Raw genomic sequence first — 17,909 nt, 5'->3', positions numbered from 1 at the left:
GAGCTATGCGTGACATCGAGGACGTATCATTCTCCACTTGCAACAGGCCGACGAGGAGTGAATCTGCGCATCTCGCTCAGCTCCTCGTTCCTCGTAGCTATGAGCTCGAAAGTGGACTGCCTTGTAGATCAGTCTACAGATTGGCCTCGAGGCTTATCGATGGAGGTGCGCGTGGTGCAAGAGCGAATTGTAATGCTCATCAAGTGTGTTCACGCCAGACGTGCTTGCTCAACATCTCGAGACCCATGCCATCGTCGATGTCGATGACGGCGCTATCTCCGCCTACAATCCTGGGAGCACTCTCGGTCTGTATTTTCGGCAGGGCCGGGATGGTGTAGGCACAAGTATAAGTGCTTGTGAGTCCCAGGAATCTTTGGAATTGCAGCTGCTGTCTTCGAGGTATTGTCACAGCACAACGCAATGTCGGCTGCATCACTCGCTGCCAAGCTATCACAGAGAGTGGACACTCTGTCGTCAACGTGACGAAGACTGCTAGGGTACTGACATCCCATGCAATCGATGGCACTTGTGTAACTTGCTGGAGATCATATGCTGGGACATCCCGTGACCGGAGTCCACTGCAGTTTGTTCCAACCTCAGGTCGATGTCGACACTCAATCGGTCAGTCAGGCCGCGACCATTGATACGTGTTCCAGCTTTCGGCGAGCTGTGAGGAGGAACCACCGACGAAACCCGCACTCCCCAGATCCAGCAGTCCAGCAAGACGTCGCCTTGACTCGAGTTCGCCTTTCCGTAGTCACCGCACCGCCCTTGAGGCAGCGTGGCCCCTCCGTTGCCATTCCGATTTCGAGCCATCGCCTCGATCACAGGACATAATGCAGGTGGGCATCAGCTTTTGGTTTCGGTGGACGCTGCAGAGAACAGCAGCAGGCCAGAAGAGTGAGCATACCAAAGGCACTGATGCGCCGCGCCTTACAGATCATGGCTGCACACCTCCTTCGGCCTTCGATCTCACCTGCAGCTGCACAATCAATGAACCTCGGCGCGTAGACCGGCGTAGTGGGCACGGCCTGGATTTGGATAGCTGAGTGTCAGTGCGCCCCTGTACCGCTGCGTGACTGATACCGCACTGGGTATGTCAGGTAAGGAAGCATCACGTGCAGGACTCCAATCGAGGGCAACAATGCGATAGACACCCGGGAGACTTGTGAGCCACCGATACAACAGACACCTAATGACGTCCCTCGGCCGGCGGCGAACCTTCTATACTTGCGCTGTGTCACGGCTCGTGCCAGCTGTTACGAACAGGATCCCAAAATCTTCCGCTCCCACTAGGCGGTATTGACCCTACAACATGAGCATTAGCACCCGCAGTGAAGCAGCAGTCCGAGCAAATCGGCAAGTACCTTCACTGTTCTGGGAGATATTAGTACAGGCAGGCTCGGTGCTTGAAGCTGGTGTTGTGGATTGGCTTGAGCTGTTTCGAGCTGGGCCATCTTCTCCGGAACCGCAAGGGTAAGATGCTGGGCGGCGGCTTCTATTGTTGCGCTGATCACGATACCGGAAGGCATGCCACAGGAGCCTGCAAATCGAAGAAACCGTTAGTTCAGACCCAGCTGTACGGAACGAGTACGTGGGATGTCTGAGTGACTGGCACTGTGCAGAGAGCGTGTAGCATGGGTATCGATTCACCGGTACCATCGTACGTACCATCGGACGATCCAATTCTCTTCCTCGACCCCATCCACGTCGCGGCCAAGATCGTAGATGGCCTTCGTCTGTCGACTCGCACGTTGATATACGATCAAGATCTCGCGGTGTATCGCAGTCTCGTTGATGGATTCATATCTTGGAGGATCTCAGTGGAAATCATTCACACGACGCGTAACGACAAACGAAGGGTGGTCCTCGACCAAGCGCTTCCTCCCTTGAGCAGCTTCCACCTGGAGTACATCAGCATAAACACGACAACACCACTAAAAGCTGCGTTACCTTCATCATCGCGTAGAGTTGCTTGTCCGCCGGGTCATCCTTACTCAGATCGAGTCTTTCAAAGAACTTTGATTTCGACTCACTCTGGGCTAATGTTGGGACCCTGGGTGCCATAGCAGTCCGGTTTCTATCCACTATAGCAAGTAACACTGCCTGGAGAGGAACCAGCTATAATGGGCGAAAGGAAAGAAGATGGCCAGCATGCGTATTTGCTCGACGACCGCATTAACATGGTCCTTGCACGATGCATGTCGCTATGTGGAAGGGTAGCTCGTTCCGCCATGCATCCATCTCGGTCTAGACAGCCATCTTTACCAGATATCAACATGCAGGGAGATAGATCATGTACAGCATCGGCACCCATAGCACGAGAGCAATCCATGCACAATCGTCGATCAGTCCAGAAGTCTGATTTGTCTTGAGGCTGAAGTTTAGGTGGTCTCTCGGAGACCTCACGTGGCCAAGTGGGACTAGCGGTCCGTCAGTGACCCTTTTGCAAGTGTTTCACACGCGCAGTGACGCGCGACCATCACGACAACAGTCAACGACATGCAAGATTTCGCCGCATCGCTGAGTCGACGATCTCATGGGCGATGACATAGTGCGCAGCGACAGAAACACCTCCCATCGTCGGCCGCCCCTCGCGTCATCCACGTTACACAACAGCCTGCGGGCTACTGGAGTTACAAGCTTTGTCTGCTCGATGTCATGGCAGCCGGTGCGATATCAAGGGCAATGAAGCAGCAGCAGCCACGATCTGAGCGTGGCAAGATGCCCGGTTTCGCGCAGACCAACGGAGACCAACGGAGATTTCTAGGCGGGAGAACTCCACTCGCCTATACAAGACTGCTACGTCAGACTCCCTCGTGCGCTCTTGAAGATCGGGACAAGCATCGGTGGAGGTTCTGACGAGCTGCTCCACTCCAGCCTCAGCGGAGAAGTCGGTGACCGCATGCGATGTTCGTCGAAAGGGATCTTTCTTACTGCCGCGCGATGCCGCAACGAAAACACCATGTTCTCAGAATGACAGATCGCTCACAACTGTCATCGCTTGGCCAGTCCGCCAAGCGAGGTCATGGACGCCAATACACACGGTCGACGGTGCGAAAATCCCCGGCTTCAATGGCGTCCAACATGTTGGCAAGCAAGACGAAGGACACTAAGATCGTGGAGCGACATCAACACTTGGACCAAACTGCAATGCACAACGTCAAATGCTCCTGAGCATATTCGGTGACAACTGACGCCGATGGCGATACCTGAAGATTAACGCTGCGGTGGCTTTCTTACCGATGTACAGCATGATGACACGCCATGGCAACATACGACCGCATCTACCTTTAAGCTTGACAAGCACATCTCTCATGGCCTGCGTCGGGTTGACGGCTTAACAGGAGTATGCGTTCTTACCACAGGGTCTGACTCGTTGGGTGTTGCAATACTATGGTAGCCGACAAGACTTCACTGGAGCACATGTCTTACACCCGGTCGGCCTTGACCATCGCAAGCATGTATATGCTTGCACATATCATGGCCGACCGTATTACTGGAAATTTCTGTCCATCTAATCATCTGAGTAAGAGCGCTCTTACTCTCGGCATATGGATTTTGTCAACTGCCGTTCAAAATCTGGAGTACTCCACGCGGCGTACACACTTGCTGTGGAGATCACCGGCACTTGCTCGATGTCAACTGATGGCAAGTCAATTAACTAGCGAGCACTCATCGCTGAGCATGGACCCAACTTTCAGACCTTCCAGGGCAGCCCAGGATCCGAAGGAAACGCGTGAGCCCTATCCCTACGGTCTCAGCACATCTGCCGTAACGCCGTGAATCGCAAATATGCTGCCACTCGTGTAACGCTATCACATGGCATCGGCACTTGACAATGGCGCCAGGAAGGTTATATATATCGTAGGTGGTCTGTCCCGTTACTGACCATTCATTGCCAGTTTATTCCGAGCACTCAACTGCACAGTCATTGCGGATTCAACATGATCGCAGACATAATCCTTAGCATACTGCTTGCATACTGGCCCCTAGTCCTCGCCGCATTCCTTGGGCTCTACCTACTTCGCAACAAGTACCATCATGGCCTAGACAAGTATCCAGGACCTACCTATGCAGCATTCACGGACTGGTGGCGATACTTCGATGTTCGCAGTCGCCGTGCGGAACAGACTCACATACAGCTCCACCGACGCTACGGCGATGTGGTTCGACTAGGACCAAACGTGTTGTCCTTTGCGGATCCGAAGGCTATCAAGATCATCTAGTGAGTAAATGCTAGGGAGCACATACAATTGCGGCGGAGCTAGCAGTATCTCAAAACCGCTCACTTGTCTCACACACGACAATGCGCACGACAACAGGCCTCTATAGGCTCGTGCTGAGAGAGACTGCTAGCTCTGTTGCGATTGCGCAGCTCTGCGCTTTCTCGTCAATACGATGGACTGACTCCCTAATGTTTTAGTGGCTTGAACAAGCAAATGACCAAATCAGATTTCTACCCCGTCCAGCAAGCTGTGGCCAAGGGGCAACGTTTGCAGTCGCTGTTCAGTACCAAGGATGAAAACTACCACGCTTCCTATCGCCGGTGTGTCAACAACGCCTTCTCCATGAGCTCATTGATTGGCTATGAACCACTTGTCGACAGTACCATGGGCGCCTTCATCGAGCAGACAAAGCGTCGATACTGCGACACCGGAAAGAGCTGCCACTTCTCGAAATGGCTTCAATACTTCGCCTTTGATGTCATCGGAGAGCTGACCTGGAGCAAGCGTCTGGGCTTCGTGGAAAGAGACGAGGATGTTGACGGCATTGTTGGTTTTGTCGGCAAATTCCTGGACTATTGTGCCCCCGTTGGCCAGATGCCGATTCTTGACATGATCTTCGAGAAGAATCCTATCAAGCTCAAGCTACAGAAATGGGGCATCAGTAAGACTGTGTTCCCCGTTACTCGATTCGCGCTGGCGCAGTCCGCCGACAGGGCCTCCGAGATGGAGAAGATCAAGCAGAATGGCTCCTTAAACGAGGCTTCGGGGAAAGGCGTGGATCTCCTGATGAAGTTCACTCAAGCACAGCATGATCATCCCGAATTCATGACCGATAAGCAGGTCCTGAGCTCGTGCACATCAATGATTTTCGCAGGCTCTGAGACGACGGCTATAAGCCTTAGTTCCATCTTCTATTTCTTGATCAAGAATCCAAGGGTCTACAGCAAATTGATGGTGGAGCTCGACGAAGCTGCTCGCGACGGATCTATAGCAGAGAGGGATCACAACCGAGTGAGCTGGTCCGAGAGTCTAAAGCTGCCGTACCTCGATGCGGTCGTCCAAGAGGCCATGCGCCTGCACCCGGCACCTGGTAAGTGAAGCCTGGTTGAGACCATTGAGACATACTCATGACGGCTGCGGCCCATTTCCTTGAGACGTTTGAGCTAACCTACCTTACCTTTTAGGCCTGATTCTTGAGCGCGTCGTACCTCCTCAAGGAATGGACATACTAGGCCACCAGATCCCGGGCGGCACTATTGTTGGCTGTAATCCATGGGTCGTCCACCGTCACCCGGAAGTCTTCGGTGCCGATCCAGATACTTTCCGACCAGAACGATGGATCCAAGCCAAGCCAGATCAGCTGAGGGAGATGAAAGCCAGCATGCTGCAGTTTGGAGCAGGTGCGAGGACCTGCATCGGCAAGAACATCAGCCTGTTAGAGATCTACAAGTTGGTGCCCACCTTTTTGCGAAACTTTGAAGTGGACATGGCAGATCCAGTTTCGGAGTGGAAGACTCATAATGCTTGGTTTGTGCGACAGCTGAACTTCACCACCAGGTTCAAACCAAGGCAGTCGATCCAGTCGCCTGAGCGTTGATAGTCGACTAGATATATACACAATAGATATCGTAAGTATCCAGAGGTTTCAGTCCGCTGGTCAGGTTGATTCGGGAGGCGTCAGCAACGGTCTCGATCTGCCCTTGAATCGGCATTTAGGATGTCCACACAGACACGCTTTGTCAAGATTCTGTTGATGTTAGCAATTGGCAGATGACACAACCTTCATGAGTGCTGCTCTCACCTTCCAGTAGGTGTCAGAGTAGTCTACCGTTACTTCTTCACCTGCTTCAATGCCTTTGGAGACAAGCACAACCCGCTGCGTGCCCAGCCACACGAACCGTTCGAACTGGCTGTTCGGCTGGCACGAGTGGTTCACGAATCGTGTGTGATTGCCCTGCTTACCTTGCCATATTTGATAAGCAGCACGCTCCGTCTGTCCAACCATGACATCCATATTTGTTAGCCCGGCGGTGATCTCGCCAATAAACTCGCCCACAGCCGCACCTCGCTCGAATGCGGAACAAGCGAGCAGGCCGTTATTCTTGCCGTTGGGAGTGCGATACACCTGTACTGGTATGAAACCAGCCTTAGCACTCCCATAGAGATTCGGAAAGCACGAACAGTGGTTGGTCCGGGGGTCGTCAGATTGTTGCTCGCCACAGGTCTGACATGTTTGAGAGGCCGGGTCGGTCGCAGGGACTACTGTTCGCGGATCGAACAATCCCCAGGCGTCTTCATCAATCGCGGACTCATCAAGATGTATGTAGCTAAAATTCTTGTCCCAGCGATGGTATGTGGTTGCAAGGGGCACAGCCTCGTTGTTCGGAGAATTGACTACCCAGTCGTGTTGGTGTCCCGTGTATTTTCTCTCTGTTGTTGCACCCACAATCGCCAAAAGACTTCTCCAGCGAGGATGCAAGGTATCAGCGGCCACTTCAAAACGATGTCTGAGAGACCTAAGCGTTTGGAAGGTCTCCTCTGTGAATGACACTCGATACTTGCAGAATCGATAAAGGCCCATACCCGCGAAGACCAGTGCTGCCCACCCTCCAGTATTCTGAATGTCGTGGTATCCACGCCAGATAGCCATTTTGTTTCGTAGCTCCTTCTCACTCCAGCTGAAATCCATGCAAGCCTCTGAAATGGCGGTCTTTTTGGCCTTCTCCTTGGTCATGGATGAGGATAGTTCCGACACACGATCATCGAACGCTTGCACCCAATGTGCTTGGACGATGACCTCTAAAGAGCGGCAAGTACGACTTGTCTGACTTATCTTCCGAGCTAAGATGTTCATGCGACCGAACATGGTCCCTCTAACGATGGATGAATCATCGCTGGATGCAATTGCTGTGTCAGAATCCATCAGGAGCCTGGGCTGCCCATTCGCCTCTATAGCCTGCCACTGTTCGATGACTTCCGCTGGATCCATTCGAACACCACTGAAGATGCTTTCCCAAATGCCACCGATAAATTTATCGAGGGAAGATGGCTGAAGAGCCGGATTCTCAGACAAGCGCTTCTTACGCTGCGGAAAGACTCTGGCATCACTCTCGAGACTTCTGGTCATAGCATTGCTCCCAAGCGGCGGTGAATTTCTGCCTATTCTGAGGCCCCCAACAGCTCGGCGCTTGGCCGGCCGAGGGTCATCATCTGGTGTTGACGGTGCCGGCAGTCTGGGTCGAGAGGGCCTGTCTGGAGAGCCAGGGGCACTGCAACCGGTCGGAGTGTAGGACTGGCGGGCAGAAATCTGTTGAATACTGTCGCTATTCTCGCGTGGGCTATGATAAGTTATTGGCGTTCCGACGTCTGCAGGAATATCGACTGAAGCCAGTCTGACAGCCTGCGGCCTGTCACCGAAGGCAGCATGTCCGCTTGACAGACTGCATTCGAAGTGGAATTGGCCTCCATCGACACCAGGCCGCTCGTTCAGAAGCTGCCTTAGTATCCGCGGTAGCTCCTCGTTGATGCGTAGGCCAATGTCGCGAGCCAAAGCCTCCACGTCTGAGTCCAGGTCTGGCATTGTCATGACAATAACGATACAATCCTGGTTGGTGGTCACTGGACAGCGGCATGGCGATGCGGCATGCCGAGGTAGCGATGCGGTCAGGTCTGAGGGCGGCGATGAAGCTCAGACGATTAGACTATGGTGATGGCTTGAGCCAAGAACGGCCGTGACGAGATGCAGTCATTAGCGACGCTGGACAACAGCAACAACGTCGTCGTCGTCGTCGCGAGCGTGGCGCCGAAGAGCCAAGCCAAGCGGAGTGGATTTCGGTGGACGGCGACGGGAGAACACGAGATGACGGGAGCAAGCGCGGCACGTGGACGGCATCTTCAGCGCGTCTCGCCGTCTGGCAAGTGAGTGTCGCTCTCTCTTATCACTCCTCTGTGCGACACCATCAGCGCCGTCGACCTGAGTCTGGGCCCCAAAACACCGCGCTATACATTTGTTGAGCATGGCCAGCACTTATACGCATCTTTACTTCACGTCGCTCCTGCTCGCTGTCGGCTTGGGCAGAATCAGCCAGCCATTTGGGCAGCGTGTTCTGGTAGTCGCTCCAAATGCACTCGAAGTATGAGCACAACAAACATGACAATCGAGCTGATGCCCCGGTTAGTGCCATTGCTCACAGGTCAGATGACGAAGCACATACCAGTTGAGGTACCCGTACTGCTAGACCATGGACAGCCGAGACATTCCCCATGCTCGCGAGCCGCACACATGGCCGGCAAGAGCGATCCCGTTGGCCTCACCGGTGTTATCGTGCTCGTGCCGAGTGCATGAATACGCCAGGCGTCGAGGAATGTCAACGTGACTTCATGTAGTTGCAGGCACTGCGCATGCACGGGATCACTTACGATGGAGTCTGGACTCCGGTATCACCAGGATCTAACCTCTGTGCGTACTGGCGCGGCCAGTCTTCCTTCTGCTCAATGTCCGCGATTCGAGCCTTCCGCGCGTGTGCCAGATATTGGATGCTGTGCGATGGCTCCTTTGTGGTCAATATATCCAAAAGGCCGTCTGACCACTCATCGTTGCGGCAATGCACCACCAGCATGAATATACTGGCCAATGGCCGCTTTGCCGAAACCCCTTACTTCGATCATCTTGAGCGGACCTTCATGCAGCCACAATTCGCAATGTGGGCAAGCTCTGGGCTGTCCATGAGGACTATCTCCGTGCATGCACCCCTGTGTATTGCGCTTGAAGTTATAGCAACCAATGCATGCCAACTGGTAGTGCCTCCGTCTTCATCATTTTAAACCTGGCTCGATGCGGACTCATGCAGCGGCACAGCCGTGTACAGGGAATCCAGAGGGATGCAGTCTGCCACACACCAGACTGCGCCAGATAGTCATATTGACCACAGAGATCGACCTGCTACGGAGACTTGATATCCACTTTCTGACCTGTTCATTTCACCTTACAAGCGGCTTTTGTCCAAGTCATATTTCGGTGTGCTGTCGATCGAGCTGGTGTCAATGAACTCCAAGTACGAGAGTACTGCATTCGAGGAGTGGGATGATTGGTGCGGACCTGTGGATTTCGATGGTATATCCACCCATGTGCCCTCAACGACTGTGTATGACCTTCCAAACGATCGCCGGTCACAATTGCCAGTACACCTTCCCACAGAATCTCTCGGCCAGCACGCGAACTTCGTCAGCGGCGCCCACGGCACGTATTTTGAGTCGTACTCTAGCTATGGCTACATCCCGCAACATCTCTCAGGTCAAGGAATGCCATGGCCTGCTTCGACTACGCCGCCAGATGCTGGCTTACTCTCAAGCCCTTCTGCTTCACCCACCCAAGGACCCTACAGTGGCCACGTGCAGAATACCGGTGCATCTCCATGGAGCGCCTATGATCAGCAACATGAGCAAGCACATTCGCTCATGAATCTCGAGATCACAAGGCGTGCATCAGACCCTGTTGAAGCTTCTCCTTCATGGCTCGGCGCGCACATGGAGCCAGGACCACGAATCCCAACATCTGACAATGCTATAGCGAGGACAGACCCTCCTCCACAACAGACTTCTGACGAAGCGATTCCACGCCGGCAGAACCCGAAATTTGTCAATGACCAGTACACAGCACGCTGGGTTAGGGGCGACGGGACTGAGCGCGAGGGCTGGTGCGGTCTATGCTCATCATGGTAACTACCAATCGCATTCAGTACAGTCCGTACCGCTGATGATCAGCAGGCATAAACTCAAAGATTCTGCGTACTGGTACCACATGCACTACACCCACGGGATAAGCTACACCACCGGTAAAGAGTTTGACAAGCCTGTCGAATGGAGACCTGCCAATAGTGCTGCAGGCGCTGAGGCGCTATGCGGCGGCTGCCGTCAATGGATATACATCGGCAGACACGATGGAGGGAAATGGAAGACGCCCTACTATCGACATGCCTACCGGTGTCAAACCAAGAACAAGGCCAATGGCCAGTCAATCCGGAATAGACCGAAGAGTACCTCGCCACGACGATCGGCGGCCAAACAGGTCAAGCGATTGTGATCGAACGAGGAGATTCGACCCAGCTGCATCCCCTTCAAGAAGCATATTTGGCTTCTTCTGAACGCGTTCATTGTGACATGGGCTCTGTTGGAAAGTAATAGCCTAGCCTGGGCGAAACAGGAACTAATCTGGGCGGCCTCTGTCTGTTGATGTTAACCATGCTTATCACGATTGATGACTGCTATAGTACGAAAGCATTTCTTAACCAAAACTTCCTCCATTCCCCAGTCTATATCCCGTCGGCGTGTTACGTGCTCTAGGGATGTCCATTGAGCGAAGACAGCGGAAGACCTTCTTCAACAAGGCAAGGCCGGTATCGTCTTGGAAAGGAAAGCCTGCGCCTAAGTCGGGCTTACTTTCGCGGCCACACGGGAAGTGCTATGTGCTGTCGTTCTGGCAACGACCCACCAGCTTCTTACGAGAAGCCAGAACGAAACAGCAGCGCAGCCGCCGAAGAGTGATGTTTCTCTCGACAGTGCTTATCCAGAGACTTCTTGCTGTCAAACCGAGCACCGCATCGCGGAGACCCTTCCACACAAACAAACTGCTGCTGTGTCTCCTACGTTTTCCGTCAATAGCAGTCGCGACCTTGTATCTTGAGACTCTGACTTTACTACTGTTGCCTGATGAAGGCATGTCCTTGACTGGCTCCAGTACAACTGCGTGACTCCTGTCGAGAATTGCGATCAAGTTGTGGCTGTGGTGGAATTGCGCAACGTACCTACCGTCGTTTCTACCTTATAGGCCATGAGACTCTCGTCGCCTCGTATATCAGCTAGCTTTGCATCTCATCGACGACTTGTTGTTGGTCGCGCTTTGCTCGGCACATCTGTGCATATGTTATGCATTAGCGTCAAGCGAATGTGCCGGCGGTGCCTGTGGGCGTGGGTACGTACCTTGTTCGCGTTGACCAGATACCGCAAAAGATGGACCACCTCGCATAGGCGGAATGCACAATAATGAAGTGCAGCCAACCAACCATGCCACTCAGAGTATGTTATATCACCAAGGTGGGAGCACCGCCAGCAGTCACGACTCCGGCGGGTTAAAACGAAAGACTAAATCTCAACGTCTCGAAATGGACTGCCAGCTGCCATAAGAAGAAAATGGTTTGGCGAGTCACTATGCTTACCAGCCACGTGTGCTAGCGAGTGATGTGAGAGATCCTTTTTGTAGGTTTACAGATGTGATAGGGTATCTTACTTCTTCTGCACATCCTTTGGTGCGATCATCAGTTCCGGACGAACAATCTCATCGAACTTCTCGCTGCTGAGCGCTTCCAGCTCCATGGCACTCTCCTTCAACGTGATACCTCTCTTGTGCGCGTTTTTGGCGACCTTGGAAGCCATGTCATATCCTATCACGGGGTTCAGGCAGGTAACCAGCATCAGACTTTCCTTCATTATACTTGAGATCTTCGCCTCGTTGGCCTCAAGTCCCAGAACCAGGTGCTCGCGGAAGCTGTTCATGCCGTCGGCAAGCAGACGGGAAGAGTGCAGCAGGTTGCGGATCATGACAGGCTTGAAGACGTTGAGCTCGAAATTGCCCTGCGAGCCAGCGAATGTCGTGGCTGCCTGGTTGCCAAATACTTGACAGCAAAGCATCGTCAAGCTCTCGCATTGGGTTGGGTTTACTTTGCCAGGCATGATCGAGCTGCCTGGCTCGTTCTCCGGCAGATTAAGCTCGCCGAGACCGCATCGTGGGCCAGAGCCGAGGAAGCGGATGTCCTGCGCAATCTTGAACAACGATGTGGCGAGAGTGTTGAGTTGACCATGAGCCTCGACAACAGCGTCATGAGCAGCCAATGCCTCAAACTTGTTGGGTGCTGTGATGAATTGCTTTCCAGTCAGCTTGCTGACCTCCTGTGCAATCATCTCGTCGAAGCCCTTGAAGGTGTTGAGGCCGGTACCGACGGCGGTTCCACCTTGCGCAAGCATCCTTAGACGTGGCAACGAGGACTCAATGCGCTGGATGCCGTACTCAAGCTGTGTGACGTATCCACTGAACTCCTGACCAAGCGTGAGTGGTGTGGCATCCTGCAAGTGCGTACGACCAATCTTGATGATGTGCTCAAATTGCTCCTGCTTATGCTTCATGGCTTGATGCAGGTTCTTCAATGCTGGCAAGAGCGACTCCTCAAAGTCCAGCACAGCGGCAATGTGCATCACAGTTGGGAAGGTGTCGTTGGAGGAGGCAGACATGTTGACATGGTCGTTGGGGTGCACAGGCTTCTTGCTGCCCATCTGACCACCAAGAATCTCAATGGCTCTGTTGGAGATGACCTCGTTTGCATTCATGTTCGATTGTGTACCGGATCCAGTCTGCCACACGACCAGAGGGAAGTGATCGACCAGCTTGAGCGACGCGACCTCGCTGGCGGCTTGCTGGATGGCCTTGCCCAGCTTGGGGTCCAGGCCGAAATTCATGTTCACGGTAGCAGCGGCACCCTTCAAGACACCGAACGCGCGCACGATGGGCGGTGGCATGCGGTCTTGTGGCTGGTTGATCTTGAAGTTGCCTAGGGAGCGTTGTGTCTGGGCTCCCCAGTAGACCTTGTCGTCGACCTCGACCTCGCCGAATGCATCACTCTCTTTGCGTCCCATCTTGGCGGTGCTCGTGAACGTCCTGGCGGAAGCGGAGGCGGAGGCAGTGGAGGGAGGTGTCGATTGTCTGGGACGAGCTGGTATGCGGATTATGGACGTCGAGGGTGCAGTAGTGAAGCTTCTTGCGGGGGCCTGGAGAGAGCTTCCAGTTGCAGGCGAGAAAGACAGAGCTCGAACTTCTGCGCCGGGCAGTCTGGCAGTCGCTGTACGCAGCATCGTGAAGAAAGGACCGAAGGGGAAGAAGCCGAAGATATATGTACACTGATGCAACGCTGTTGTGAGGAGTTGTGGCCTATGGGAACCGACAGACACGTTGTCCTAAAAACATACAGCAGCTTCGCGACCTCGGCGCCGGCGGATTTTCGTGATGGCCCGTGCGTGCGAAAGTTGAGGTGCCTTGTACCTCCTAGGCTTGTACTCCGACATTGTCGTAGTTCTACCACGGCCCACGGGGGCAAGCATTTCCCATACAAATGTAAAACTTCAGCGACACAAACGTGCGGTCACGGTCAGTGACATGCTGCTGGCAGGCACCAAGTCAGCTGATCAAAGGTGCAGTATGAAGAAAATGACACAACGTGCGCAAGAAAACCTTCATGTTGATTCTGTCGGTATTCAAAGCCCATCGCTCATATCATCGTAAGAGGTATGTCAGATGCATCTCCATATCAAGTCGTCGTGACTTTATTAACCCTAGCCATGCTCGAAACCATTAATCGAGAACAATCTAAGTCGAGGAAATTGAGGCCGTGCCTGGGGGAATCATCGAAGTCGGTCGTGCAAGATCGCCGAGGGGTAAAGCATTTTACTTGGCTGTTTGTGACTGTTAGTCAAAGCCACCACGATGGAATCCGCAATGGGGTTTACGTACGGCCAGAGGTGCCGGCGTTGCCGCCCTGGTTGAGACCGAGAGCATCCTGAGCCTGCTTCACGCCAGCGCTGATGGTCTCGCTAGCCTGGTTAGCAAGGTTTGCGGCACCGTCCTGGGCCTGCTGGAGGACACCCTCGCCTTGCTTCTGTGCATCACCACCGGATCCAGTGACGGTGTCGGAAGCCTTCTGGCCAATGGACTTCTCGCCCTCTACGAGGTATCGTCAGTATGCAGAATTGATATTCTGGCTGTTGCACGGCTTACCTGGCTGGAGAGTACCGGCAACGGAGTCGGCGGTGCTCTTGGCGCTGTCCTGGACCTGCTCGAGGGCGGACTTCTGGCTGTCTGGCTTGAGGGCCGAGGCGGCCTTGTCGGTGTTGGATTGGCGGCTGTGCAGAAAGTTGTCAGCAGAGGAACAGTGAAGCAGCATCAACAGTAGGCCTTACAGTGCGTCGGACATGTTTGCGGTGGTTGTTTGTTTGTTCGGGTGTTGGGGAGTAGCTTGGTAAGTCTGAGTCTTGTTGGTGATGTTCAGCAGAAGAAAGAGACTTGAACAATAAAACTTATGTACTGCAGCAAGAGCAACAAAACAGCGGGAGGGGTAGTGCATTTCTACCCCCACCTTCACAAGCACAAGCACATCACTTGCAGCCCAGCACGTTCACACTCACACTTCCAGGAAAAGACGTCATCTGGCATGTGCTTCAACTCGCACCACCACGGCCCAAGCGAACGCAACGTTACCCCATTCTCATTGGGCAGATACGGATCACCAGGTGCCTTTCACTGAAGAGCTGTGCTTCGGGCCGCGCAGCTGAAGCCTTGACGCATGTGGCGTTCACAAGTATGACGATGTGTTGCATCACTGCGATGTGGCTCGAGAACCACGCACCCGGAGCATTTTCTCGACTCGACGCTATGCCGCATCGAAGAGTGATAAGATCTCTACCCACGACATCATAGGCCGCTTTGGTGGTGCTGGACAGGACCGATCACGATCACATAGGTGCGGAGCTGAGACGCCGCGGCCCTTTCACTGATGTTCCTGTCTTGGAGGCTTCGTCAGAGCATGACCCTATGTGGATGTTGGCTGCTTGCTGCTGAATAGATAATGCAGGTACCCGAAGAGCCTCCACTACGTGATTGTCCAGTACGAGCTGTTAAGCGTCGACATGGCGCACATGCCTCCCTCATCCACTTGAAGCTCGCTCAACTAGCACGGCAAAGCTCCAACACTGGTGCTTGTCTGGAAGAGCTGCACTTCTTCCTGTCTTCTCCTGGTGAGACCCAGCACGGTAGGAAATCGTGTTCTCGGCGAAGGGGTTCATACTCTCTAAATCTCAAGACTAACCGAAATCTATATACTGCCTCTAACAAACGCTTGTAGACAAACAACGACAACCTAAAACCGGATGCATGCCCTACCCCGTTCGTTCAAGTCGCCGACTTCGTACGGTCTGGCCTCCTGCCTGGTTCCACTTGGGAAGTTCTTCAGCTGCCACAGTGTTCGGGCTCTCACCCCCATTAAGTCTCCTGACCAGTGTGGACGATCTCATGTTGCCGCAACCGACGTTGAAAGACCACGAGACCAATGCTCCGTATTGGTTAGCATTCAGGCTGACGGACGATACGGCATTGCCCAGGCAGACTTCGAATTCCTGCAATGGTCAGCATTTCCCGTTCTCTATGCTGCTAGAGAGCTGCTACATACCCTGACATCGTCCACAAGCAACTCATCTCCCTCGATTTGAGACATGGGGTAGGAAATGTGTGAGCCTGTTGTCACGTACCTGATGAGCCCGGACAAAGGCCCGAATAGCTTGCACGGCTGTCAGTATGCGATTGACGAATGAGCTGGAACAACGTACGTAGTTCCGGAGCAGGTCGACCTGGACTCGCAAGTTCCGGCTACGCCAGCGTTATTGAAGCGGCCGTAGGTACAGCATTGGATGTTGGAAGGGCCAGGGCAAAGACCAGCTGTGCTACTGCCGCCGCATTCGCCTGTCGATATGCACACGCCATTCTGTTCGTTTGCCGTGCAGGTGCCGTACTGGTATTGAGCCGTGACAATACCTGCTGATATCAGTGCAAATGACAGCCGAGTGTTAAATGATGGAAACATATCGCCAATGAATTACGAAGTTCGTTGTGTCCGGGCAAAATCCTGCCTCTTGCTTTCTTTTCTGGGAGTATATATATATAGGTCGACGACGAGAATCACCTGTACGTGGTGTCGGCTACGAACCTCTCGTCTAGCTACGAGAGAGCCAAGTATTCTCACGCTGGAGCGTCGTGGGCGCGACGGGCGCGCAACGTAGGCGAAGCCGCGGCGAACAGAGGACTACCAGCAAAACGGGTATGAAAACCATCCGACGAGCGTGTACTCGTGTCGGGAGCGAGTCCTTCTTCTTTCTACGTGTAAGAAGGGCGCGGAACCGTGGCCTATACGCTCGACAGGACACCTCAGGTATAAGTGCAGAATTTTCACCTCCGGAGACTGCAAACCGAGCGGGCTGAGCGACGAACATTAGACGAGCGGACTACAGAACAACAACTGAGCGGACTATGCGACGGCGTCGAGCGGACTACGAAACAATCTAGTGTTTGCCAGCGGGCAATGCGGTAGGTAGGTGGACACGCGACGAAGCCTGTAAGGGCCTGTTGAACACCCGGTATAGGAACGAGGGTTTTGCCTAAGGCACTGCCTGTCCCGCTACACAACGCACCTAGTCTGACATGGTAGATTGCGACGAGGAAAAGACGATAGCCTGAGCAAGGAAAAGACGGCTGTTGGGACGGGGAAAAGACGTACAATGCAAGTGGATTAGTTCTGTAATCGGGGAGGATCGAGGGCAGGGTAATAAGGAACTTCATATTGGTTAGTAGGTGGAAACGCAAGGAGTACGCTACCCGGCGTGGTGTGTGCCCCGAGCAAACCTGCGAGGCATAGATGGCCGCTTTCTAGAGATAGGCTGCGGTAACGCGAAGGGCGTCAAAACCTAGGGCGTAGTATATACTAGCAGCGACGGCTGACACTGTCTGTACAGCCCGAGAGGACGGATGCGCATGTCGGTCAATAGAGAGCACTAAAGGGCTTAGGCCTATAGAGGTGGATATTAGCTTAAGGAGCAAACAGGGAGGGAGGGTGTAGAGGGAAGCTTTTGCTCCGGGCTAACCTCTCGAAACGAGGCTACACGGTAGTGCTAGATAAGTAGGAAAGCGCGGTTAAGACTTGTCACCTTATCTCGTAGCTAGCTTGCTAAATACGATTCCTTCCTTGCTAAGAGACGTAGGAGCAATACTGTTACGCGACACAAGAGAAGAAGGCACAGATAAGACGCGATAAGCTACAGGACTAGAGAGCGACGATCGGGCTCGTTACAGAAAACCCGGAATAGATGTGGAGACTTGCTAAATGGGCACGACTACCGGAAGAGCAACAAGCCCCTCACTTCCCCCTAATCGTAGACCGCGAAGGGATTGCCTAGGCTACGCCCCGGGGCAAGGCAAAAGCGTTAGCCGACCATTTCTTTTCGACGCAAGTAGAGGCAGACCTTACGGACGTCGACCCGAGCACATACCCGGAACCCCTAGACATGGATTGGACGGTTAGCTCTAACACAGTAGCAGGAGTCATAAGTAAGCTAAAAGGACGAAAAGCCCTGGGCCTAGACAGGATACCAAACGTACTATTAAAAGAGTGTAGAGAAGAGATCGCGCCGAGCCTTGCAAACCTATTTACCGCGTGCCTACGGCTAGGGTATCACCCGAAGCCGTACAGAGAGTCTATGACAGTAGTGCTACGCAAGCTACAGAAGGAAGACTATACTCAGCCCAAGTCGTACAGACCAATAGCACTTCTAAATACGATAGGGAAGGTCCTAGAAAAGATAGTAGCCTAGAGACTTACGCAGCTTGCCGAGGACAACCACGTACTCCCAGCAACACAGATAGGGGGAAGAAGCTAGCGATCGACACTAATAGTAATAGAGCTAATTACGGAGCAAATTCAGACCCTCTGGCACTACGGCAGGAACCGAGCGGCGTCCTTACTATCCCTCGACATCGTAGGGGCCTTCGACAACGTCTTATACCAAAGGCTAATACATATCCTACAGCAGAAA

At 53.5% G+C, this 17,909-nt stretch overlaps 8 protein-coding genes across 8 annotated transcripts; 2 read left to right on the top strand and 6 right to left on the bottom strand.

Annotated features, from left to right (window-relative positions):
- Positions 1-1,240: 1,240 nt before the first annotated feature.
- CLAFUR5_01886 (uncharacterized protein) lies at positions 1,241-2,067 on the bottom strand (the record flags this gene model as incomplete). Its single annotated transcript, XM_047901034.1, has 5 exons — positions 1,241-1,308; positions 1,368-1,543; positions 1,672-1,809; positions 1,846-1,904; positions 1,954-2,067. 5 exons carry the CDS (start codon positions 2,065-2,067, stop codon positions 1,241-1,243), a joined length of 555 nt encoding a protein of 184 aa, XP_047756126.1.
- Positions 2,068-3,822: 1,755 nt separating this feature from the next.
- CLAFUR5_01885 (Cytochrome P450 monooxygenase cicH) lies at positions 3,823-5,826 on the top strand (the record flags this gene model as incomplete). Its single annotated transcript, XM_047901033.1, has 4 exons — positions 3,823-3,855; positions 3,906-4,228; positions 4,427-5,319; positions 5,414-5,826. The coding sequence occupies 4 exons, from the start codon at positions 3,823-3,825 to the stop codon at positions 5,824-5,826; spliced, it is 1,662 nt and encodes a 553-aa protein (XP_047756123.1).
- A 60-nt stretch (positions 5,827-5,886) lies between these two features.
- On the bottom strand, positions 5,887-7,815 carry CLAFUR5_01884 (SET domain-containing protein; the record flags this gene model as incomplete). Its single annotated transcript, XM_047901032.1, has 2 exons — positions 5,887-5,976; positions 6,031-7,815. The coding sequence occupies 2 exons, from the start codon at positions 7,813-7,815 to the stop codon at positions 5,887-5,889; spliced, it is 1,875 nt and encodes a 624-aa protein (XP_047756124.1).
- A 1,457-nt stretch (positions 7,816-9,272) lies between these two features.
- CLAFUR5_01883 (Meiotic expression up-regulated protein 26) lies at positions 9,273-10,311 on the top strand (the record flags this gene model as incomplete). The annotated part of the gene is made up of 2 exons (XM_047901031.1): positions 9,273-9,946; positions 9,996-10,311. The coding sequence occupies 2 exons, from the start codon at positions 9,273-9,275 to the stop codon at positions 10,309-10,311; spliced, it is 990 nt and encodes a 329-aa protein (XP_047756121.1).
- A 1,199-nt stretch (positions 10,312-11,510) lies between these two features.
- On the bottom strand, positions 11,511-13,130 carry CLAFUR5_01882 (Fumarate hydratase, mitochondrial; the record flags this gene model as incomplete). Its single annotated transcript, XM_047901030.1, has 1 exon — positions 11,511-13,130. One exon carries the CDS (start codon positions 13,128-13,130, stop codon positions 11,511-11,513), a length of 1,620 nt encoding a protein of 539 aa, XP_047756122.1.
- Positions 13,131-13,719: 589 nt separating this feature from the next.
- Positions 13,720-14,395, bottom strand: CLAFUR5_01881 (heat shock protein; the record flags this gene model as incomplete). Its single annotated transcript, XM_047901029.1, has 4 exons — positions 13,720-13,727; positions 13,786-13,995; positions 14,050-14,174; positions 14,232-14,395. 4 exons carry the CDS (start codon positions 14,393-14,395, stop codon positions 13,720-13,722), a joined length of 507 nt encoding a protein of 168 aa, XP_047756119.1.
- Positions 14,396-15,206: 811 nt separating this feature from the next.
- On the bottom strand, positions 15,207-15,541 carry CLAFUR5_01880 (Endolysin; the record flags this gene model as incomplete). Its single annotated transcript, XM_047901028.1, has 2 exons — positions 15,207-15,443; positions 15,497-15,541. 2 exons carry the CDS (start codon positions 15,539-15,541, stop codon positions 15,207-15,209), a joined length of 282 nt encoding a protein of 93 aa, XP_047756120.1.
- A 26-nt stretch (positions 15,542-15,567) lies between these two features.
- On the bottom strand, positions 15,568-15,907 carry CLAFUR5_20011 (uncharacterized protein; the record flags this gene model as incomplete). Its single annotated transcript, XM_059462870.1, has 2 exons — positions 15,568-15,604; positions 15,654-15,907. The coding sequence occupies 2 exons, from the start codon at positions 15,905-15,907 to the stop codon at positions 15,568-15,570; spliced, it is 291 nt and encodes a 96-aa protein (XP_059318874.1).
- Between the last annotated feature and the right edge of the window lie 2,002 nt (positions 15,908-17,909).

This window comes from Fulvia fulva, chromosome 1 (genome assembly GCF_020509005.1).
Source record: "Fulvia fulva chromosome 1, complete sequence".
NCBI classification, from domain to species: domain Eukaryota; kingdom Fungi; phylum Ascomycota; class Dothideomycetes; order Mycosphaerellales; family Mycosphaerellaceae; genus Fulvia; species Fulvia fulva.
Note: the sequence above shows the minus strand (reverse complement) of the source record. Positions and strands in the feature narration are given on the sequence as shown.